Here is a 24,708-nt window from a genome sequence, read left to right on the forward strand (position 1 = left end):
GATCACAACCATCCAATTCAAGGATCCAAGGACTGAGATTAAGAAGGAAATAAGACACTTAAGGTGCAAAGGAGCCTAACGCACCCCTACTGCTATATATCCCTTATTTATCAAAGATTGACACAATAAATGCAATTATGTATGACTATATATATTTGATAAATAGAGGCATAGACCAACTGTTGTGATTCATAAGGTCCAGCTTAGTTAAAAACATTCATTCATATACATCCTTTTTTAGGTGAGCCTAATTAATTCCAACGCTCTATGTCAAAATTTAGTAAAAACCTCCAAATAGAAGATAATGAAGATTTTGGGGTTGTTCGTGCATCATTTTCTACACGTATTGTCTCATTCCATCTCATTTAATCTTTTTTTATGAAGTCAAGTGGGAATTAATTTAAGAAATATATCCAAGTTATATTTAATCTAAAAATATCTTTTAACTCTTAAAAATTGTGCGATTCGTCTATAGTCAGCCCCACTTAATTTAAATTATTATAGTGCTATATTGATAAGATGCTTCTTCTCCGATTAATAAATCGAAAGTTTTAATCACTTCATATACATGTATGTCTATGATGTCAAGCTAAGTACGTTTCTTAACTAATTTTTCCACCATATATGATTTGCATACTGATCAAATAATATCTCTAAATTGAGGGTGAATTTATCAAAATTTAGGAGCATTTAAAGATATGGGTGAGAGTTGAGGATATCTACTACTAGTAAGTTACTACTATAATGCATGGATGTATATATAGTAATGCAAAACGTACAATCAAAATTGAAATGAATATGCCATTTTCATACGACAAAATGAGAACGACGGTGACCCACATGCGTCGTACTCAAATAATTCAATTTCATTTTATATCTTCACTTTACAGTAAGATATATTTTAATAATTCTTCTTTTGACTTTTCTTGTCCCTGTATATTTTGTTTTGCGTCACTACGATCAATATCCTCAGACTTCAGTTATATGCATGTTATTATGTTGGATATATCCATATTAATTAAAGTATATGCAACACACACTTATACACACTTAAGTTATTAATTTGGATCGGGTTACTAAAATAAGTTAGTATGAGATCTTATTCAAGTGAGGGTAGAACACTTCAGTAATAAATTGATAAAATGTAGTTAATTTTAGTATCGTGTATCTCATGTAGAAGGTGATCAGATGTATAATTTTTAATATTTGAGTTTTAGATAATGAATATTTAAATTTTTTATAATTCTTAATCTGAAGCTTAATATTATTATATTTCAGTCCAATCTGATTTTAGCTTCTAATGGTGATGAAACATATGACGTTTGGGGATAGGACTGAGAGAGTGAGAAATATTGATGAGATTATAATATTTTGGCTGAATGGATACTTCACCCCTCATAATTACCCTTTTCTAAGTATCAACTCGTTATCATTACATACATTTCAATAAATATAAATATACTATCCCTAAATTTAATAAATTTATAAATTAATTTAAGCAATTGAAGTGGCATATATTGAGTCGGAGAAGAAAATAGTATTCCTCTTCTGTCCTATAAAAATAATTTTCTTTTTCTATTTTGATTCGTCACAAAATAATCTTTCTATATATAATTTAGCAATTTTTTCTTTTGGGCCTCATTTTCCACCAACAATACTTCAATCATTTTTTTCTTTCTACACTTCTCCTACTTTACGTCATTCGTGAATTAGAGGTGCCACAAGTTTTTCACTCTCATATACCTCACCAATAGAAGATTTGAGTGTTGTTAGAGATTGGAATAAAGACTAAAAATGTGATATGTATGTCGCTTGGTGAAGTTTGAATGTGTGTTTTCCTTGTTTTTTCTACTATTCTCGGTAGCTGCATTTGAGTTGGTTTTGTTGTTTGAGTGTTCTTGCTCTTTGTTGATCTTTTGAACTTCTGATTTGTATGTGATGTTTGCTCGGTCATTTTTGGCTTTGAGCTTTTCTAAATGCATGAAAAATAAATAGTTATATTTTCTAATGATTGATATATATTATAAATGAAAAGAATAGCGGGTCATATTTCATATAAATGGTAAATAAATTAATATAGTGAAGGTAATATATTGCTGCAACATTTATAGATTAATAAAATTAATTAATTTTTATAGATATATTAAAATAATAAAATTGAACTATTCATCAGACATACTAATAAAATTGTTGAAAAATGAGGAATGTGAGTGCATTTTAGTTATATGGAAAGCAATGAAATGACATATATGTGTGTGTGATGATAGAATTTGGGAATCGTTGTCACTCATCATGCAACTTTAGCTTTAGAGTAAGGCTAAAGACGCCTTTATTCTTTATTCTTAATGGAAAGCATTAATTAATATTCACACACACATGGTAGGCCTAACTCACCTCTCTCCCTTTTCTTCATAAACCATATGGAATTATTACATATATGGGGTCAGTGTCGAACCCCTAGAGTTCTAAAAATGGACACATAAATTACAATTTTATAAGTATTAAAGATCAAGTTTAAATAGGAGAATTCAGAAAACATATTTTGTATTTCATGAAATTGGAGATTGTATCAACTGATACCACACAGCCAAATTGAAAATGATATGTCAAACTGCCAGAAAATAAATTGTCCTTTCAATAATATTCATATGCATGTTTAATGTATTTTTAATTTTTTATAGAGGCCCCCTACTTGGACGTAACACCCAAGAATTTCACCCAATTTGATGCAACAATTAAATTTGGTACCAAAAGTTAGGTATGTATAGTCGCATACCGTTCAAGAATATAGTACTCCATAAACTTGCGGCAAGTATTACTACCTCATGCGTGATTTAAAATTACAAGTACGACCAAATTCCCATACTTCATTTTCTAGAGATCATACATGCATTTTCATAGAGGTTGTAAGGTTATATTTGGAGTTTATCGCATTTTGGTTTTGTTCTCCAAGAGGGCATCTATGATGTAGAGTTAGTTCATCTTTACTAGTACTACTAGTATTTAATTTAATTAGTTTTGTTCAGTGTTTTGGAAATCAGAGCTATAAGTGAGTCCGACGGAGTTATCGATTTATGGTTCAACTAATCTGGCCATTAATATGTGATATAAATTTATGGGTCCATCTTAAAACCAATCGGTGATCGAAGGAGTGGCCATGAGATTTATATACTAGTTTCAGTTTTTTCTTGACACTGATGTGAGATAGTTATATGACTTAGTATTTTTTAATTTCAATTGCCAACAGTCAGGGTTAGAATACTATAACATTTATATAGTAATTAAATACTACTAATATAGAAAATTTTAAATATAATGAATGATAGTAAAAAAGAATTGTATAACGCAAATATCTGATCTTAATAATTATAAATGTTAACAAGTTTACATATATCAAATACAAGGAGTATTATATTGCTAACTCATAACTTAATTGTTAACTACAACTAAATAATAGTCATTAGATATTCAAATTAAGGGCTTAGATCATTAATCCCTAAATGTCAATACGATCAACGAAAAACGTCAATAAGGCCATAGGATTAATTCCAAAAAATATCAATAGGGGTATTAATGTCAATTAACTACAACATTAGTTATAACTAACTTTTAAAAGAAATCTCAAAACTTTAAATTCATATAATGTATATCAAATTAAAGATAATTTTATACGGATTCCAACGATATACTACATGCATATGTTCCGACGCCAAAATTTGAAAAAAAATTTGAAATTTTTTAATCTTTTCGTACAAGCAGAAATGTCAACATACTATATAAAATATGTCAATATAATACATGTAGAATGTCAATATAAACAATGAGTTAACATTCCTAAAGCATTGTGTTGACATTCTCAAAACATTGCGTTGATATTTTCGAAACACTATATTGACATTTTCATTAAAAACCCTAATTTGGAGTTTTTTTATGTTTTTCGATTTAATTAATAAAAACGAAAATTACACGTGGCAAATTATAGACCACACATTTTCTAAAATCATATGGCCGTAAATTAGTTATAGTTAATAATTAATTGATGAGTTAGCAATTGATCACTCCCCTATCAAATACTCCTAATAAAATATCTTAAACATAACAACAAACCGAAAGTAACAAAAAATAATGATTTTAAAAACAATAACAATGATAATATTAATAGTTAAACAATACCTGAAGTACAAAAACATGATTCGCATAATTTTATTTGTTAAATAAAAAATTAATTTAAGCATTAAGAGTTAAATATAGTTAATTTTATATTTCATACTCCTTCCATCCACGAAAAATATTCTCATTTGGAACGCAAGTACTAAATATGAGATAGAAAGAGAAAAGGTGGGAAAAGTTGAAAAATAATATAGAAAGAGGAAGAATTTTTTTCATAAATATAAATTATGAGACTAATTTTAATATACAAACAAATAAAAAATGAGATAGTGTATTTTTTTTAGACGGAGAGAATGTTACTATTATCAGTATAAACAGCGGAGAGGATCTCCTGCTCCACTCCTCATCCACCTCTCACAATCAAATAAAATAATTCACTTATACTTATTAAAATTGCTTTATTTGATTGTGAGATATGGACGAGGAGGGGAGGAGGAGATCCTTTCCATAAATAGGTAAGAAGTATACATTTTCCATCTAATTAAACGTATAGTAGAGATCGGATTTTGGACCAATATTTGCACATCTAAACACGTGATGGCCTTCAAACGACTGAGAAAGAGGTCAGTTGCGTTGTTTATCCAATCGCCAAGAATCAACCCAAATAAAATCAATTATCATTAGTCATGTAATGATAGTTCTACCACAATTTTAACTTAATTCATATTATGACTATCCTAATTATTTCTATCAATTTATATTGTTTTAAATTCCTCCTTCCGAATCAATTTCCTAAAAAATAGTCGCATAGGATCATTTTGAATATGCATATTTATTAAATAAATATATACTATATGTAAAATCATCTATATATCTATATGTTTTTTAGTTCAAAATATAGATCATATAAATAATCTATCCTCCAATTATAACTTATATCTAATAAAACTTACAAAAAAAAATATGGAAAAACTATTCTCTAATGAATATTCATAGTTTAAGATTACTAATCTAAATAAATGATCTGATGATCCTTATATCGAGTAAGTACATAGGTTCAAGTTTGAGATGAAAAGCCCAAATCAGTATTTACAAGAGGCAAGCCCACACGTAGCAGTCCAATACTTTATGGAGTACCATAATATAACCATATATATGGTGCAATTTGCACTATTGCATAAAAAATTACTACTTCTAATTAGCAAAGAAGAAATAGAAAAACCTAGCATGAAATCAAAAGACAATGAAGGTTGACCAATCTACCACAACACAACCACCAAAAAGCATATATAGTTGGTAGGTTGATCTTTCTATAAAATAAAGCAATTACAGTCAACTAATCAATTAAATTATTAACTGAATTTCAATAATGTTACTGATTTTTGTAATTACAAACTTTAATGAAACTTTTGTATGATTTATACAAATTCAAAACTTTTGTAGTATTAATTTAAAACGCTGGTAAGGCATTTTATATGTATAATGTAATTATCCCAAAATAATCAATAATAATTAATGAAAATAAATAGGAATTAATTAAAATTTTAATTAGAGCAGCGTTGGTGGAAAATGAAAATTATGAAAGAAAAAGGAGCGGAAATAATAATTAATGTAATTAGAAAAGGAAAAGAGCGGGTGTTATGCTTGAGTCTGCAGCTTTGGAAGGTCCGAAATTCTTCAATTTCTCTCACCCACCATTCCAATTTCCAACTACTACCAGCAATGGCGGCAGCGGCGGATCTCGAAGATGTGCCTTCCGTCGATCTCATGACGGAGCTCCTCCGCCGGATGAAATGCGCCACTAAACCTGACAAACGCCTCATCCTCATCGGTGCCTTATCTTATCCTCATAATTCCCTTCCGCCCTTTGCATTTCTGTTTTCACTACGTGTTTAGGGTTGTGCGTTTTCGATGGATTCAATTAGGCTATTTACGATTGCGTAACTGCGTTCCGGATTTTTAATTATGTTGAGAACTTTCTGGTTTCAGACGGAATTAGGTCAACTTGTTGTTGAATTTTCTAATGTATGGTGCTTCTATTGGTGTGTGATTTTGAAGTTATTTTCTAAGTTTAACTGATAGCACTAGTTCCCAATATGAATATGCATTAGATCCCAATAGTTGTATGATTGTATCCTCGTATTGCAGTTTTTATCTGCATTTTTTGTCCAGTTAAAGGGACATTGAAATTATCAGCTTGTTTGTTTAATAGAATGCAGTGTGGGAGTGGGAGTGGATGGGTATCATTGTTGGATAAAAAATTGACAGGAACTTTGGCCATGGGCTAGTTATGATGTTCTCCTATTTGATTCTTTTATTGTCATGGATTATGTTCACACCAAGAGGTGCTAGCACATATTATCAATCTGAAATTGTGCAAACTCAGTCTCAGAGCCAGTAGGAGTGCCTGGATGAAAATAATGAGTATGATTAGGTTATATTCTTACTTTAGTAAATCTTCACTAAGATTGACATATATCTTAAATGATCTTATGGTGTATCTGCATTTATAGATATCGGACACCAAAATTATTGACGATAACTGAAAGTAAACGCCCTCTGATTTCCTCAGAGGCTAAGATGGATTCAAGCAGCAGTGCCTACGGACTTTCTATTTAACAATTTTCTGATGATTTGTATCCTTCATGTTAATTTTCAGGTCCACCAGGGTCCGGAAAAGGTACCCAGTCACCAATAATTAAGGACGAATATTGCTTGTGCCATCTGGCCACTGGTGATATGCTTAGAGCAGCTGTTGCTGCCAAGACTCCTCTTGGTGTTAAGGCCAAGGAGGCCATGGAAAAGGTATTCTCAGTTTCTCACTTTCACGGTGACATGTTGCTATTCCACCTGGAAAGACTGATGAACATTTATCTGAATTCTTGTGATTTTTCAGGGAGAACTTGTCACTGATGATTTGGTTGTTGGGATAATAGATGATGCATTGAAGAAGCCGTCTTGTCAGAAAGGTTTTATTCTTGATGGATTTCCTAGGACAGTTGTCCAAGCGCAAAAGGTAAACTACTTTTAATGCTTCTTTTTTGGTTTTATTACAACAATTATGATCTAATAGAATGATTTTCTTATATCCAGCTTGATGAGATGCTTGATAAACGTGGAGTCAAGGTTGACAAAGTTCTTAATTTTGCAATTGATGATGCTATCCTGGAGGAGAGAATTACTGGTCGTTGGATTCATCCTTCTAGTGGTCGTAGTTACCACTCAAAGTTTGCACCTCCAAAAGTGCCTGGTGTTGATGATGTAATTACTGACCTCATCTCTTTGTGATTTGCACATGATACTGTTCATGTATGCACTATTGCTTTGCATTTCTTTATGTGGGTAACATGTCATAATTGTTCATTATGTGTCAAAGCAGTATTTCTGCTCTTCAGCCTTCATATTTCTGGATACTTCATGTAGTAAGCTTCACTTCTTAGGAGCTCATTCATTCTGTTTGATCATGGTTGAAGGTATCTGGGGAGCCTTTAATTCAACGGAAAGATGATACAGCTGCTGTTCTCAAGTCAAGGCTTGAAGCTTTCCATAAGCAGACTGAGCCAGTATGTTTACCCTCCATATTCCTATTGTTCTGCATCTGCTTTCAACCAAGTTACACTCGTTCAAATATTATTTATCTGTTGTTGTCGTAATTAGCATATATTGATCGTAATTAGCATATATTGAAATAGAAGTTTTTTTAATTTTTACTTGGAATGCTGTTTAAAGTGAACTTCATGCTCTTTTTTAGCTTGGTCATGTTTTCTATGCTTGTTCTTCCCAAGTGCTGTATTTATTCTACCCAGGTTACTTGTATCTAAGTTCTAAGATGATGAGGGACCTGAAATTTGTGTGGTTCATATTATTTTTATTTTCTCGTTTTGAGGAAATGGTATGTTACTATGTTTCATCCAACTTTCTTTAACCTGTATGCCCGAAAGCTTTCTTGTGAGCATTAGTCCGAGAAAATTGTAACATTGGCTTCTTTGTATGGTTAGACTATGTCATATTCTGTAATGTGGTTTAGACTTACAGACAGGATATTGTGGCAAAAGAAACTTAGGATCAGCATCAGGGTCTAGATCTATCCTTTCATCCCAGAATATTGAGCGTTGCCAATTGTTTTAAATATCCGTGGTTAGGTAGTCCTTGTGGAACCGTGACCTAAATCTGTAGCTTTACATCGTGGGAGATCATCACCAAGCTGGACATCAAGTATTTTATTATATATGCTGTCCCAAAGTTTATGACTACTATTGCCATTTAGTTTTAAATCTTCTGTTCACCAATTTTACATAAATTGGCTCTTATATCTGTCCGAACATTAGTTTATCTCCATGGACTTAGATTCCTCTGACACTGTTCTTGACTGCACAGGTTATTGACTACTATAGCAAGAAGGGTGTTGTTGCTAACCTTGCGGCAGAGAAACCTCCTCCAGAGGTGACATCAGAGGTGAAGAAGGCACTGGCGTCATGATTGAAGACTAGTTTTTTGTCCACCTTCAATAAACATTTTGGTCATATTTTTCCTTGGACATGTCATTGCGACTCATTGCCAAAGGTTCATGTACTGTACAATTTGTTCTGCTGAGTCAAAGGAGTAGTCGGCATTAGGTTTCCGATTTTCCTATACAAGTTACTACAAAATTGTTTCAGTTCACATTCTATCTGAGGATGCTAAATACAGTTATGTGGGTAATGTGTTCTCACTGTGGTGTTTGTATCTCTGCATATTGTGAAATGTTAGCATGAGTTTCGGATGTGGGGTAAGGGTGCACTTTATTTCCCCTATACATGCTTGCTAATAAAAACTTCATTGCTATTTGACGACGGGTAGCTTTTCTTTACTGATGCAATATACACCAACAGTCCAACTTAATTTAAAATTTTAAACATTGTATTGGTGGAAACACCCCTCCAAAAAGTAGTATATGCCGTTTAAATTGTGTCTGAGAGAATATTGGAAGGACCGGATTCTAGGCTCTCCAAGAATCTCACCGTTGATCTGCAGAAGCTCCGGTATAAGGTAGCATTCCATGTGCTGAGATCCGCCTCTCGGATTCAACAAGTAGGAAATCACTCAGATTGCAAGGAGAACGTGGATTGAAGGCAGCCTTACATTGCTGTGCATCTAAGGATAGAGAAGGATGTTTGGGTGAGGACAGGCTGTGTCACTGGCTTGGGAGATGAATATGACACCATATCATAGCCAAGGAATGAAGGTGTATTCCCAACTTCCTAACTGCACAGCCTCGACACGAACCAAGCTGCACAGCGCCTCGCTGGACTCTGCCCTCTCAGTGCACTAGAAGTAGCAATGTGATTGATTAATCATTGTTTCGATCAAAGATAAAATATACTACCAACTACAAACTACTTTATCAAATTTGCGAAGGCCTTAGGGACCCCTAGCAATGCTTGTGGGTACATAGCAGGAGGATAGCCGTTTGGAAGCAGGAACACGCTGCAGCTACTCATGGATGAGTTCTAGCGACAAAGAAGACTTTGGCTTGACGGGGATAGCTCAATACCTCAACCAGTCCTCCAATCTTGCAGCCATAGACTACATTGTGTCTCTCAGCAGCGATGTGTTCGTGGCCTCACACGGGGCAACATGGGGTGGGTGATGCAGATAGATTCAACATTTCAAATGAATTAGTGTTTGTTTTCAGGTACACCCTGTCCTACAAAGTTTGTCACACTTTGACTTAATACGAGTTTTAAGAAATGTAGTGGAATGTGAAGTATTAGTTTTATCTACATTTATATATTAATTTAATAATAAAATGTGAGCAAAAATGAGTTAGTGAAACGTCTAGGGTACCAAAAATAGTAAAAGTGAAATATGACAAATTTTGTGGATGGACGAAAAACAAAATATAATAAACTTTTTGAGACATAGAGATTATTATATTATTATTGGTCAATGATCACTATCTTGCTATATAATTCGAAGAGAAGGAAGACTCCTAGTAAAATATGGAGGCTTGAAAATTGAAGCTAATAGTATTAATTAGTCTATTAAATTGGTAAGTGGGCTGGTGTATTGGATAATTATGAATGCATAATAAATAAAATATGGGCCTTTGGTTACTTAGCTTTCCAATTCATTTATACTATTATTTACTTTATTTATTATTTTGTGTGAAAGGAGGATCCTTTTCAAGTAATTCATTGGTATCAATCTCTTTCCTGCAAAATTTCGCCTCCAGCAGCAAACGACGATCTGCCTAATCCCTTTCTGTATTACAATTGATTCACCCAGAAATCTTATCTAAAGGTGTGAGCTTCACCCATTAATTTTATTATGTGTTTTTGCATATGTGTTCTTGTTCAGTTATTCTTATGGAGCCTTGATTTATCATGGGACCAAATCGTCTTTTCTTCTTATCTCATTTTGATACTGAAATTTCGTGGAAATTGGGAATTCTTAATGGGTCAATTTCCGATGGGTTGTTGGAGATTTCTAGGTTAGGAAAAGGCATGAAACAATAACAATATAAATCAGAATCTATCCAGCCCCTTTAATTTTCGGTGGATGGTTTCTGTTTGAGTGTCTTGTATGGGATTGCAATTGAAATGTTGTTGCTGAAATTTGTGACATTATTTTTATATATTTATTGGGGTTCTATGTATTCATGTTTACAAAGCTGAGAACTTTTTATTATATTCCTAGGATGCTCATAATCAAAAAATTTAGTGTGATACTTGCCCTAAAATTCCCTCGTTAAACCAAGGATTTTAGTTTTTGAGTGTCATTAGGCTTGTTGATGCGATTGGTGTAGACCGAAACTTAATTGATCATTGGCTTGGAGAATCTGTTACGGTGCATTACAAGTTGTTTATGGTGGAATGGTTGTATATAATTTTTGCTCTCATCATCGACATATTAATGGTAGTGGTCTTGTTATCGAGATGATGATTATCAATGCATTGTGGATGCGCTTCTATTAGTAATGATGTCCTATCTGGTTCGTTATCAAATGATGGGCAAAACCAAGGCCGTGCAACTTTTACATATTTGTTTGAGCTATGAAAGTTTATCTCACAACAAGAGGTTGTTATGTCTTGTTGCAATTTGAGTTTTACGTGTGAGTACATATATTTCTGTGTGATCAAAACCACAAGCCACAATGCTTCCTTCTTGAATGAATTTTTATCGTTTTGCCATTCCATCTTAGTTTTGTTTTATGTTTGCTCGTAATCTGCTCTTTCAGTGCTCAGTTTTTCATTCTTATGAACAATTCAGGGGTCCTGTGTTGCTGATTATTCTATGGCGTCTTTCAAAGCATTCTTGAACAGTCCCGTTGGTCCAAAAACAACTCACTTTTGGGGCCCTGTTGCTAACTGGGGCTTTGTTATTGCTGTAAGATAATCCACCTCGAAGAAAAAAATAGAATTTAGTTTTCACAGCTGCATTTTTGCTCAATTGTTTAATTGATGTTTCATTACGCAGGGACTAGTAGACATGAAAAAACCTCCAGAAATGATTTCTGGCAACATGACTGGAGGTTTGGAGTTGGATTTCTCAGATTAATTATCTTTTGACATGTCCTAATGTGTGTGTTTTCCCTTGTTTTGTTCTATGTTTAATGGTGCAGCAATGTGTGTATATTCTGCATTGTTCATGAGGTTTGCTTGGATGGTTCAGCCGCGCAACTATCTGTTACTTGCCTGCCATGCTTCAAATGAGACGGTGCAACTTTATCAACTCTCCCGCTGGGCCAAGGGTCAAGGGTAAGCTCTGACTCGATGCTTCTTCCTCTATGTTCTCCATTGGTTTATTTTGAGAAACGTATATACGCCATTCCATTGTTATTCATAGATACAATCAGTGGAACAAAGTCTCCATGCAATTGCGTGTTGAGTCTGATCATATATAAGTGTAACTAATGTATGTTTCCGTCACTAGGTACTTGGGAGAGAAGAAAGCCGAAGCCTCTCCTCAATGAATAGAATGCTAGGGATGCTCTGTGTTCTCTCTTTAGAGCTGAATTGCAGCTTACCATCCATCTGCTACAATGGAAATGGAAAATAAAAGGCTTGTATATGATTCAAAATTGTTACTACCTTGAGAAACTATTTCTCCTCAAGACTCATGGAGAGTATTGTGTATCAAAGATTCTCTAATTTGTTATGTTTCAAAATCAAGCTAAGATTTCTACTGTTGTGAAGATGTTCCTTTCTATTCAATGCATGTTGAAATATGTAGCCTTGGAAACTCATTTGGATTATCCTACTATTTGCTAGTATACTGGAGTAGCTTTTTTATTGGCATATAAGCTTTGGTAGGGTTAAAAAAATCAAATGCTAATGCATAATAACCAAATAACTAAATACGGAGGTCATTTTTAGATACCAAATAAGTTATTTTTAGTTTATAACACGAAGGTTATTTTTAGATTGTTTTGGTTCATACGTGTTCAAACCACTTATATGAATTAAAACAATTTTAAAATGATATAATCAGTATCTAAAAATGTCATCCATGTGATCATTTTAATTTTAATCTAATGATTGATATTTAATCTCTATGATTTAGAATTTACTTATTTTTTAATAACTAGTACTATACTAAATCTAATAGCACATGTACACAGTTACATAACTAGAAGTACAAAAATGCAAATAGTATCATACTCCTATTAAGTATAGTAATTTAAATAGAATTTACACATAATCACAAATTAATCAGCAGTAATTAGTAGTAAGAAATAACTTCGTGTGAGAATCAACCTACGTCCGCGGTCCGCCCATAGCCGGCCGCGCCAATGGGTACCAATCTTGAAATTATCAGTCTAATATTTGGAATTACCAGAGTAAGCATATTAAATACGCATAATGTTTAATGTATCTCATATAAAAATGCATTTAATAATTAGTTGAATGCGTATTTTCAGTACCTCAACATAGGAATAAAGTGGAGTAGAATTATCATCTAACAAGTTGGCTATAAATAACTTGTCGGAAATACATATCTACATTTCTACATACATTTATTAAGTAGTACCAAAATTGTGAGGAATGATATGCTACATCTTTTTCTCTCGTCTGGCACACGTTTAGTGTGGTTAGTTTAGATTTATGTATTTAGTTTGATTCTAATACATTTTTTGAAAAAAATTATAAAACTCAAAGTTCGATTACTCGTTTTTTCTATAGTTACAAATTAATTAATAAAAAAAAATCAAACTTTGATTTTTATAAATTTTATGAAATTAAAATTTACAATAACATTTATTAATATATGAGAATTAAACTAAATCAAAACAAACAACGTTAAACGTACATCAAATGGGAGCGGTGCTCACATAAGATATGTCAGTATTTAGCTTATAATTCCTCACTAAATTGAACCTTTGTTAGTCCAGAACCTTTGTCCTAGCGACAAGGAACTCAGACATTAATGTATGAAGTGTCAAGTTCGAGCCCTCTTAACGTCAGTTGTAATTTCCTTTTTCATGTAGGAGTTAATTTTTTTAAAAATTAAAATTGAACCTTTGTTATATATACCTTACATATAAATTTTGATTCGATTGCCACTAGAAATATTTTTTTCTTTTAAAACACTCTCATTTACCGAATTTAGAACACTTTCACAAAAAGTGCATAGAACACCAAAATTATTACTTCTACCTGACTACCACTACCATAAGTGTATGATAGAAACAACAATATTGACCTCTTTTTATACAAACAACAATATTGTTGGTCTCTACTGCACCGAACATATAATTTCTTTTTAATATTATTAAATATATTTATTATAAATTAATAATTAATCCATTTTTAATATAATTCAAACTACGACTCATATTTAATTATAATTATAGTTGTATTTATATTATTATTATTATACTATAACTAGTAGGAGTAATTAATAAATAATTATAATATAATTAATTAAAATATGAATCAAATAATAATAATTTTTATTATTTTATCTTTAGTTAGTAACTAATCAATATATTATTAATAAACATTAATATTATGAATAATATTCTTAATGGAATAGAAAACGATTAAATATATCATTAGATGTTTCCGTTCTAAAATGATAGTAGTATAAAACAATTGAATTGAATATTTAATTAGTTTAAACAATTGATTTAATTAGAAGGTGTTTTGTCCTTAATTTATACTAGCTCTGTCCATAAAAAATACTCCATCCGTCCCACAAAGATTGTCTCAGTTCATTTTCTGTACTCATTTTACAAAAATAATAATAAATAGGTAAAGTTGAAAGAGAGTAAAACAAAAGAATAAATAATGTAGGTAAGACTATTCTCTACATTATTCTCTCTTTTACTTTACTTTTTCTCTACTTTAACTATTTATTATTATTTTTATAAAACGAGTGTGAAAAAGGAAATGAGACAATATTTCTGGGACGGAGGGAGTAACAAAGTTATAAATTACATGAATTTTCATGCATAATTGGTGAAGTAAGAGAGAGAGAGAGGTGGTGGAAGTACTATTAGTGATTGTAGGGTCTACATTTAGAATGACGGTATGATTAGTAATATTTGTTTAAATTTTTTTTAGAATTAGTATAATCTTGGTAGACATCCCAAAATAATTTTTTTGACGGAAATAGTATTATAAATGCTAATTAGGTACATGTATAAAGCACTAATAAAAAGAAGAAAAAAAAGGAAAAAGAAGAAAGATGAAACAGAACTACGAAAAAAAGGAAAGAGGAAAGGAAGAAAACAAGATATCACAAGTTTGATACTAGTAGTTATACTACTATGATTCAAAAATCACATGTTTAGTTAGTAGTACCTATGATTATTTTCATGAGATACTAAAAATATATCAAAAACTATTTTGTTCAATTATATAATCACTACCTATACAAAATTAGATAGTGAGTACCATTTATTTAGTTCACCTTAAAATTAAAATGGCTACCTATACAAAATAAATGTAACAAATAACAATAGCGTATATCCTAAAAAAAGCTGTCGGTTGACGGAATTCCGGTGAAGAAAACTGTACAACATTTTAAAAATATGGACTAATAACTAAGAGTGACAGTAGTATTACTAATTTGGAATCTATATTTATGTTAGAGTATAGCTATGAGTAAATTCAAACATCAAAATACAAAATGATGTTTATTTATTTAGGAGGATATTATTTTTTTCACTACTTCGTCCGTCCCATAAAAATAAATAAGAACACTTTCATTTTCCAATCTGTCTTATAAAAATATTTCATTTCCATTTATCAAAAATTCTCTAAAACTCATTACTAATATACATTAATTTATTTACGCCATCGTAACTCATGAACTAACTATTAATAATGATTCTAATATTGGAAAGGCGCCTATTATAAGATTAAAAATGTTATAATTGAAGGTGACATTCATCTACAAACATAAATATATCCTGAAATCGATTTGTCAGTGACTCGCGCCTTTACTCTTTAGTCTTTTCTGCACCATTCACAGCATCGCCACTACCAAACCATGGCGTCGCCCCAGCCCGATCCCGAAACCGAGCTCGATCAATCCCTAACCACTTTAGAAAAGTTCCTCGGCCTCCTCGGCTTCTGCCACCACACTCTCCTCCGCGCCACGCTCTCCTGGCTCGCCTTCCTCCTCCTCGCCGTCGCTCTTCCTCTCGCCGCGATCGAGCTCTCCCGATGCTCCGCCTGCGAGAAACTCGAGATCGAGACCTTCGAGCTCCAAATTCTCGTCTCGCGGGCGGTGGTCGCCGCCGTTTCTCTCCTCTGCGTCTCGAGGAACCTCCGCAAGTACGGAATCCGGAAGGCGCTCTTCGTCGATCGCTGCCATGGCCGCATGACGGAGTTCCGGAAACAGTATATTCACAGAATTCGTGTAAGTTTTTTTATGAGACTATCAACTTCCACTTTTTTTTGTTTTTTAATCGATTAAGCCACGTCAGTTTTTCCCCCTTTGTTTATTCAAACCTAATGTAGTTTTAATTGTGGTAATTTGGTTAGTACAGCAAGGAATTCATGTTTGATACAGTGCATCATGGTGAATGATATACAGTGATGTGATTTAGTTGCACGCTGATAATGTGATTTAGTTGACTAAATTCCGATATTTGTGCCCTATGTTTCAGAGATGATCACAAAGTGCTTGCTTAGCTGCTGATTTTGTGTTTATTGTTATTTTAATTTTTTTTGTGAAGTGATATCTTGGAATGTTAACTTACTTTATCCTCAATTTTGAGCAGGTATTTTACTGGCTATTGGGTTCGTGGTTTGGGGTGTGCCTTGTACTGAAGACCGGGCGCGAGGTTGCTCGTCTAGTGTATCTGCACAATGGTTCTTGGGGGCTGTCTATTATCCTGTTGATCATTTGCTTGTTGTCTTGGTCATATTCGACATTGGTGTTTCTATCCGGATGTGCTTTATTTAATTTGGTGGGGAATTTGCAAATAATACACTTCGAAAACTATGGGAAAGTTCTTGAGAAGGATTTGGATGTTTCTCTCTACATCGAGGAGCACATGACTCTAACCTTCGACTTATCAAAGATTAGTCACAGGTTCCGAATCTTTCTTCTGCTGGAGTTCTTGATCGTCACGGCAAGCCAGTTTGTCACATTGTTGGAGGCAACAGAAAATCAGGGTATCATCAATATCATCAATGGAGGTGATTTTGCAGTAAGTACTTGTTTCTTTTGAGAGTGCCTTCTAATATTTCAAGCATATATTGACACTTTAACTTTGCTATGTGTGTATGATATTTTGTGATATATAAGCTAAATACAGTGAGGATTCATTGGTTTGCCAATTCTATCATATGCAGGTGCTATCAATTGTTCAATTAGTGGGAATCATTCTCTGTCTGAGTGCAGCAGCTAAGATTTCTCACAGAGCCCAAAGTCTTGGCTCAGTTGCTAGTAGATGGCATGCATTAGTTACTTGCAATGCAAATGATGGCTCGGGTTCTGGAAATGCTGAAAATGGTGGAAATGCTGAACCCCATCCTTCTGGTTCATTATCTTTTAATTGTTCAGAGAGTGACTTGGAATCTGCTGATTACATGCCTCTGCCGTCAAATATACACCCCACGCCTTCTAAGTCTTCATATGAAAGGAGACAAGCATTTGGTATGTACTATTTCTCATAATTATCTGAGCAGGATTAGCATTATCTTGATTCTTGTAACGGACAAATCTAAGCCTCACGAAACATCCTTACTTACAGCTTGCTATAACAGTTTTAAATTACATACTGTAGTTTTTTTAATATCAGAACCAATAGTTAAATAGCTATTCAGTGATGCTAAGTTGGCATAAAATGCTCTAAAAATGTAGCTGGCACCTCCCACCATGACTGTTTCAGTAAGACTGCGGCATTTAAATCTCTGATGTGCAAAGTAGTGAAAGTGGACATGAAGTACATTGGAGTTATGATACAAAGATATTTGGTTAGTTATGCAGTGTTACACTCTAGTATAACATTTCAGTGAAAATTAAGTGTGGTATGATGATTTTCTTACATCTAGTACTAGTATTAGGGAATCTTAACCATATGACCAATACTTGTGGGCGCTCATGTTTAAGTTTAGTTTATATTACCAGATTCTTGTCATACTTTTGCAATCATATCTTATGTATCTGTTGAGTGAAACAGATCAATTTTTAGTTCAAGAAATATGAGAATGATAGCTTATTCTGCTGTCGGCATATGTTTCTGTTGAGAAAAAGAATTTCTTTTTCTTTCTTATTTCTAATATTATTGTTATTTTTTTCTTGATCTCTTCTAAGTTCATGATATGCCAATTCTGATAGTGTGTGCCATTTAAATTGTAGTTACATATGTGCAATCCAACACCGGTGGATTCACAATCTTTGGATGGATCGTGGACCGTATGCTGATCAATACAATCTTCTTCATTGAGCTATCCCTCGTTTTCTTCGTCCTCGGCAAGACAATCACTGTCACCATCAGATAATCAGGATCAATATCTGAAATCCCTATTTTATTACATGGGGCAACTTAATGTTTAGTATAGATGAAACTTTTAGTCGATAGTTAATCGTACGTCTCATCTCATGTAGTTCCTTGTATGCGGTCGATGAGGCTTATCCTTATATCTTTGAATTATATCATTAGGCTGTATATGTGGCATTGGTGATGCAAATTTATGCTATTTCTGGTATCAACCAAAGATTTTTATTTTCAATCGCTCAACTTGTTTTGCGAGTTTCCAAAGCTTCATTTTTATCTAATTATTTTGAAACCTGTGCCTTTCACATTTCTGCGACGAATATATTGCATAATCTTTCCACAAACAAGAATCTGCACAGCTTCAGGTACATTGCTTTTCCTCTTTATACCATCCACCATACCTAACTGATTCAATATTAGGCAATTTCTCTCGTGTAATGTAATGAGAAATCAATGATTATGTATTGAGAATTGAAATTCAGAGAATCGGCAAGATGAGCAAATCCTATTGAAGACATTTCATTAATCTGCATATATATATCTGTATATTTGTTGTTCGGATTAGAAGATATAAACACAGGTTATGAGCATCTATGAGATACAAGAGGCATTTTCCTGCTATTAAATGCAATGCAGTATATGAACAATATTTGTGCCTGTGTTTTATGCATGATGTTCTCTTGCATGAGGGTGTTGGTTGGTCTATTATTGCAGATATATGATTAGCTTAGGTTCCTATATAAGGTGCCAGAATGTTGAGGCAATCACCTCGTAGAAGTCAGAGGATTAGTGGGATGAAGGTGAAGCATGTGTTGCAAGTGTCTGTGCTCCTTGGGGTTTGCATCTGGTTGGTGTTTTACCAGATGCCTCACCCCAACGATGGCAGATCCTTTTCTAAACCCGGGATCAAACTCTCACAGAAGCTGCGTACTGCCAGTGAGATCAAGTTGGGGAGAAAGGATCTAAAGCTGAAGACAACAACACTAGTGGAAACCGAGGGCCCGGATGTCACCAAGATAGATGCTGATGGCAAGGAAACAGAGAAAAAAGATGTGGAGGGGAAGAAAGATGGTGATGACAAGGAAACTGAGAAAAAAGATGGGGAGAAGAAGCAAGGTGACGGTGACAAGAAAACAGAGAAAAAAGACGGTGATGACAGGAAAACAAAGAAAAAAGAGAAGCAGAAGCAAGATGGCGGTGAGAGGAAAACAGAGAAAAAAGATGGTGATGACAAGAAAATAAAGAAGAAAGATGGTGATAACAAGGAAAAAGAGAAGAAATATGGCGGTGACAAGATAACAAAGAAGAGAGATGGTGATGGTGACAAGAAAAAAGAGAAGAAGAAGCAAGACGGCAATAACAAGGAAACAGAGAAAAAAGACGGTGATGACAAGGAAAAAGAGAAGAAAAGGAAGAAGCAGCAGAAGAAAGATGGTGATGACAAGAAAAAAGATGAGGACGCTAAAGAAAGCAAGGGCAAAGATGAGAAGAGCAAAAAGAAGAAAAGCAAGGAAGAAGAAGATGAAGATGAGAGGAGAAGAAAGAAGGGATTGGGTCAGCAAAGGATAAGAGGAACAATCACTGAGGATTTCAATTCCTCACCAAGAACAACTGAAGGAGCTGACTCTCCATCCCCATCACTTTGAATTCTCTTACCATGAGATGACATGTCTATCAACTAGAATTCTATTTCCCATCTTGTGTAGATGTTAATATTTTCTTTTTGAGAGTTCATTTTTTTTAGTCTGGAAAGTGGGTATATAAAATCCTAGAAGAAATCGCCGACCAATAGCGTATTGTAAATATTGGTTGCTGATTTCACATCATAATAAAATCTGAGTTTTTAGTTAGTGTAAAAATCCAGATCTTGTAACTTGTCGAGATTTCAAATGGTGAAGCCAGCTAGATCATCAGTATCATAGAAATGAAGCTTAGAGATAACAAACATTATGCTATTTCATGGAAAACATATATCAATATCAAACAATCAGTATCTACTTAGTTTAAGCTATTGAAACTACTCCTACCTCTAAATTGCATATCTGTTTTGTGCTGAATGCTTTGAGTTGGAACGAGTTGCGGAATGTTCCTTGAGCAATTCAACGACCCGTCTCATGGACGGCCTGCTTGTGGGCAGTTCAGCAGTGCATGATAAGGCCACATTAAGAAGCTTCTCAGCCTCTCTGTAGTCGACTGAAGATGTGTCCATCCGTGGATCCAACACCCGATCCAAACTAGTGATACCGATGCTCCCAGTTGCGCTCCCCCGATCACACGACAGTGCTTCTCTTGTTACCCACTTAACAATGTTGTTGTTCTCTCCCAGTGATTCATCATTGGCCTTCTTACCCGTCACCAGCTCCAGCAGCACCACTCCGAAGCTGTACACGTCGCTCTTCTCAGTCACTCTCGATGTGTAGCCGTATTCTGCACCATGTTAATAACACAGATCATGATTCCTGATACTATAAGGTAGTGTTTAATAGGAGTATACAGTATTGAATTATTTCCTCCTCATTTTAAGGATTTTTATGCAGTTATCTCAAATTATAGAACTAAACAAGGCTTTTATATGCTAAATCTCAGTAGCAAACGTCCTAATTCTACTCACCTGGTGCAATATAGCCGTAAGAGCCGGCTACACGCGACATGGCTTCATCGCCCTGCTTCAACGCCTTGGCCAGCCCAAAATCAGCTACTTTAGGTCTGAACTCCTCATCCAGCAATATGTTGTTGGGCTTGACATCCCTATGCACAATCGCAGGCACGCAGTCATGGTGCAGATAGGCGAGGCCCTGAGCAGCCCCGACTGCAATGGCGAACCTCTTAGGCCAGTCGAGCAAGAGCCCACCCTGGTCTCCGTACAGCACATCCCCCAAGCTCCCATTCTCAACATAACTGTAGACCAGCACCATAAAATCCTCACCAACGCAGCTAAACAACAATTTCACAATGTTACCATGCCTAATCCTCCCCAGTATCTCCATCTCCGCCCTCAACATTCCATCGGCCTCTGCTACTCCCTTGGGCTGCCAGAACCTCTTGGCAGCCACCATCTGCCCGCTCTTCAGCCTGACACGGTACACCTGACCCGACCCTCCAGACCCGATAAGGTTTTCATCAGTCAATGAGGCCAGAACTTGCTCCTCCTCAAAGCCAATCTTCTGGAACGAAGTGATCTTCCAGGGCTTCCGATTTCTGCTGCCAAAGATGAATTTCCTAGTCTTGTAGATGAGCCAAACTAGTGATACAACGAGTACGAATGCCAGAACCGAGAGAAGCACAATCATGACCAAGCTCACGGGCTTCGGCCTTGAGCAAGGAGGCAGAGGCCGAAGATCCGGACAGCATAAATCCGGATTCCCCATTAGACTTGAGAGAAAAAACTTTTTATTAAAACCAAGCGGCACTCTTCCACGGAGCCTATTGTTAGACACATTGAACTCGTTCAGCTTCAGTTTCGTAAGCTCCTCCGGAATCACACCGGAAAGAAAATTATTAGAAAGATTCAAGAACGTCAGCACCGGAAGATCGCCTAACCCAGCCGGGATTTCACCGGAAAATTGATTTTCCGACAAATCCAACTGCGTTAACTCGCCCCAAGACGATACGCCTTTGGGGATTTCACCAATGAGCCTATTACCTTGAATGTGGAGCTCCTGCAATTTGACCAGATCAGTAATGCAAGAAGGCAGCTCGCCGGAAAGCTGGTTCTGGCTAGAATCTATTTTCCTCAGCTCCTGCAGCCCACAGGTTTCAGCCGGAAAGCGGCCGGAAAACTTGTTGCCGGATATCAACAACTGTTCCAGTGATTTTGCACTAGAAATAGAGCTCGGAATTGAACCTTCCAACATGTTGTCACTGAGCTCGATGTATTGAAGATCGATGAATCCCCAAAATCCATAAGGTACGGCTCCAGATAACTGGTTTTTTTGAATTCTTACGTACGTTAAGCTGCTGCATTCACCGTATGATTCTGGTATTTCACCGGAAATTCTGTTGCCGAAAACTATCAAACTCTGCAGCTTCTTTCTGTTGCACAAATTGTGAGGCAAGGAGCCTTCCAGATTGTTGTTGGAAACGTCGATTTCTTCCAAATCCGAATTCATACCCAAATATTCCGGTATTGCGCCTGACAACTTGTTGTTGAATAGTCGTAGCTCAATGAGGTTTGGATTCGTAGCTAGAATTTCTGGTATCTCTCCGTCAAAAAAATTGTCATTCAGATGCAACGACTCAAGCTGCAAGCCTGCTAGGGTTTCTGGAATCCTCCCGGAGAGATTATTTTCTGACGCATCGAACCGGCGCAAAGAAGTGAGATCGGAGAACGTATCCGGAAGTTCGCCGGAAAACTGGTTTCCGAACAATTCGATTTGCACTACATACTTCAGCCGGCCAATCGTGCCAGGAATTTTTCCGGCGAGATTGTTATTCGACACATCGAAGTTTCTAATCGAGGCGAGATTGCCGATTGATTCAGGAATTTCTCCGATTAGGTTTGTGTACATCGATTCGAACCACTCGAGCTTCACCAGCCGTCCGATGTTGAAAGGCAGTGAGCTCGGAACGAATGGATTCACAGACAGCACGAGTTGAGTTAACTCGGTCAGATTGGAGACGAACTCCGGTATCGATCCGTTGAGCAGGTTCGAGCCGAGCATCAGGACCTGCAGTTTCGGCAGATTGACGAAGCTCGCCGGAATCTCGCCGGAGAAATTGTTGTAGGAGAAATCCAGCGCCGTGAGGTTCGCGAACTGCACAGGGAACTCCGGCAGACTGCCGACGAAGTTATTGTAGGAGAGGTTGAGTGCTGCAATATGAGAGCACAGGGAAATCGTATCGGAAGTAATGCTGCCGCCGAGACTGTTTCCGGTTAGGTTTATATAGCGCAGCGACGAAATCCGGCAGAAATCGGCGGGGAAGTTGCCGGAGATGTTGAAATCGGAGAGATCGACGGCAACGACGCTGCGGTTTGCGGCATCGCAGGCAATGCCGGTCCAGCTGCATGGTGCGTTGGGGGCCGACTCGATCCAGTCGTGGAGTGTTCGGAGCGGGTCGTGGAGCTGAGCCTCCTTGACCCGGAGTAGGACGGCGGCGTCTCTGTTATTGGAGGAATTTGCCACAGCGCACAGAGTGACGAAGAGAAGTGCGTTTATGAGGACTTGATGATTATTCGATTTGTTAGCTGCGGCCATGGCTGTTCAAGTTGAAGAATGATTGCAGATTTCATTCCATAATTATGTGTGTTTATGATTAGACAATAATTAGGGGTAATTGGTTATACTATTACTAGTACTATCAGTTAAATCACAATCGACGTTTAATCGATTAATCAATGTCACCAAATTATGCAAGTAAATTTTAATTTAATATCACTTTCCCCGGTCCTATAAAAATATGGACATTTGGGACAACACGATTAGTGCTCCTACTTCCGTCTCACTCAACATGTCCACGTTCTTAAGTGACATATGTCCACATTCTTAAATGATACTATGAGATTTTAGGAGGAGTTGTTAGGTTGAATAAGTAATTAGAAAAAAGTAGTTGAATATTTTAATAAGGAGAGAAGAGATGAATTTATTTTCAAATATAAAAAGTTAACATCTTGAATGAAATAAATTGAAAATGAAAAATGTACATCTTGAGTAAGACGGAGGGACTACATAATTAGTAAGCAGTTAAATAGATAAGAATAAGAATAGTTAAAATATTGTCCAATATATTCATGGAAAATATAATTAATTGCAACATACGACATTATACATATTGTAATATCATTGAAAATAAATATTACTACAATGACATTAGTTAAATTAATTAGGAGAAAGAATATATTTTTCAAATTTTGAACCTCAATTCAGTGAATATATTTTGCAAATTTTGATCTTCAATTCAGTTCTAATCGGTTAATCGACTAATATATCAGTTTAATCGATCAGTTAGTAGCTAACCAATCGCCATAACGGTCTGGTCCTAAATCTTTGTTGTATCCGTAGTTTCATATTCAATACTCCCTCCATTTTAGTTAAGATGACCCCTTTCTTTTTTGTCACATATTTTAGAAAAATGATTGTAATAAATAATAAAAGTGAGTAATAGAGAGAATAATATGTAGGTAATCTTATTGTCAATTTTTCATTTTTCCAAAACTAAGTGCGAAAAAGAAATGGGTAATCTTAACTGCGACAGATGGAGTAGTATTTTTTATTCGACTAGAACCGAAACAACCGATTAAGCACACAAATAGTAGATATATAAGGACGTGTATTAGTCTCGTCGGTTAGTTAGGGCAATCACAGTAGTGCCCTATAAATCCCTTCATCCCCATTTCTCGCATGTCACGTCAACATTTTATCTTCAAGCCCAAGGAATCTACAATAGCTCCCTAAATTATGCACATAAAATCCGCTTATCCCCATTTTCACAAGTATTTTTCATTAAATTTTTTTTTGTGTTATCAAATAAAATAAAATAGTAGAATAAAATAAATTAAAGGTAATACAAAAAATATTTAATGTAAAAAAATTTACAAAGCAAAATAGAATACATAGGAAATAAAAAAAACTAGTAGAAAAAAATTAATATTTATGGATAAGAGATTCGAGTGAAGGGGCGATAAATGGGGTGAAAAATATGGTATTTATAGAATGAAAATA

General features: G+C 35.1%; 5 protein-coding genes across 7 annotated transcripts; 4 read left to right on the forward strand and 1 right to left on the reverse strand.

The window, feature by feature from the left end:
* Positions 1-5,742: 5,742 nt before the first annotated feature.
* Positions 5,743-8,942, forward strand: LOC125210770 (adenylate kinase 4). Its single transcript, XM_048110355.1, has 6 exons — positions 5,743-5,941; positions 6,770-6,915; positions 7,007-7,126; positions 7,204-7,371; positions 7,584-7,673; positions 8,488-8,942. Exons 1-6 carry the CDS (start codon positions 5,833-5,835, stop codon positions 8,587-8,589), a joined length of 735 nt encoding a protein of 244 aa, XP_047966312.1. The 5' UTR covers positions 5,743-5,832; the 3' UTR covers positions 8,590-8,942.
* A 1,295-nt stretch (positions 8,943-10,237) lies between these two features.
* LOC125212040 (mitochondrial pyruvate carrier 1) lies at positions 10,238-12,280 on the forward strand. 2 transcript variants are annotated; one of them, XM_048112064.1, is made up of 5 exons: positions 10,238-10,392; positions 11,362-11,478; positions 11,569-11,623; positions 11,714-11,849; positions 12,025-12,280. In XM_048112064.1, the coding sequence occupies exons 2-5, from the start codon at positions 11,386-11,388 to the stop codon at positions 12,062-12,064; spliced, it is 324 nt and encodes a 107-aa protein (XP_047968021.1). In that variant the 5' UTR covers positions 10,238-10,392; positions 11,362-11,385; the 3' UTR covers positions 12,065-12,280. The 2 variants fall into 2 exon arrangements, with proteins under 2 accessions (XP_047968021.1, XP_047968022.1); XM_048112065.1 differs by lacking the exon at positions 12,025-12,280 and having other exon boundaries at positions 11,714-11,853.
* Positions 12,281-15,517: 3,237 nt separating this feature from the next.
* Positions 15,518-18,284, forward strand: LOC125213088. Its single transcript, XM_048113448.1, has 4 exons — positions 15,518-15,960; positions 16,325-16,756; positions 16,902-17,205; positions 17,911-18,284. Exons 1-4 carry the CDS (start codon positions 15,589-15,591, stop codon positions 18,051-18,053), a joined length of 1,251 nt encoding a protein of 416 aa, XP_047969405.1. The 5' UTR covers positions 15,518-15,588; the 3' UTR covers positions 18,054-18,284.
* On the forward strand, positions 18,277-19,795 carry LOC125213089 (nucleolar protein 58-like). Of its 2 annotated transcripts, none has more exons than XM_048113449.1 (2): positions 18,277-18,414; positions 18,764-19,795. In XM_048113449.1, exon 2 carries the CDS (start codon positions 18,802-18,804, stop codon positions 19,693-19,695), a length of 894 nt encoding a protein of 297 aa, XP_047969406.1. In that variant the 5' UTR covers positions 18,277-18,414; positions 18,764-18,801; the 3' UTR covers positions 19,696-19,795. The 2 variants fall into 2 exon arrangements, with proteins under 2 accessions (XP_047969406.1, XP_047969407.1); XM_048113450.1 differs by lacking the exon at positions 18,277-18,414 and having other exon boundaries at positions 18,429-18,849; positions 18,970-19,795.
* A 185-nt stretch (positions 19,796-19,980) lies between these two features.
* On the reverse strand, positions 19,981-23,295 carry LOC125213087 (LRR receptor-like serine/threonine-protein kinase HSL2). Its single transcript, XM_048113447.1, has 2 exons — positions 20,661-23,295; positions 19,981-20,476 (listed from the first exon to the last, which is right to left on the reverse strand). The coding sequence occupies exons 1-2, from the start codon at positions 23,242-23,244 to the stop codon at positions 20,079-20,081; spliced, it is 2,982 nt and encodes a 993-aa protein (XP_047969404.1). The 5' UTR covers positions 23,245-23,295; the 3' UTR covers positions 19,981-20,078.
* Positions 23,296-24,708: the final 1,413 nt, after the last annotated feature.

The sequence above is a fragment of the Salvia hispanica genome, chromosome 3, assembly GCF_023119035.1.
Source record: "Salvia hispanica cultivar TCC Black 2014 chromosome 3, UniMelb_Shisp_WGS_1.0, whole genome shotgun sequence".
Classification (NCBI taxonomy): Eukaryota; Viridiplantae; Streptophyta; class Magnoliopsida; order Lamiales; family Lamiaceae; genus Salvia; species Salvia hispanica.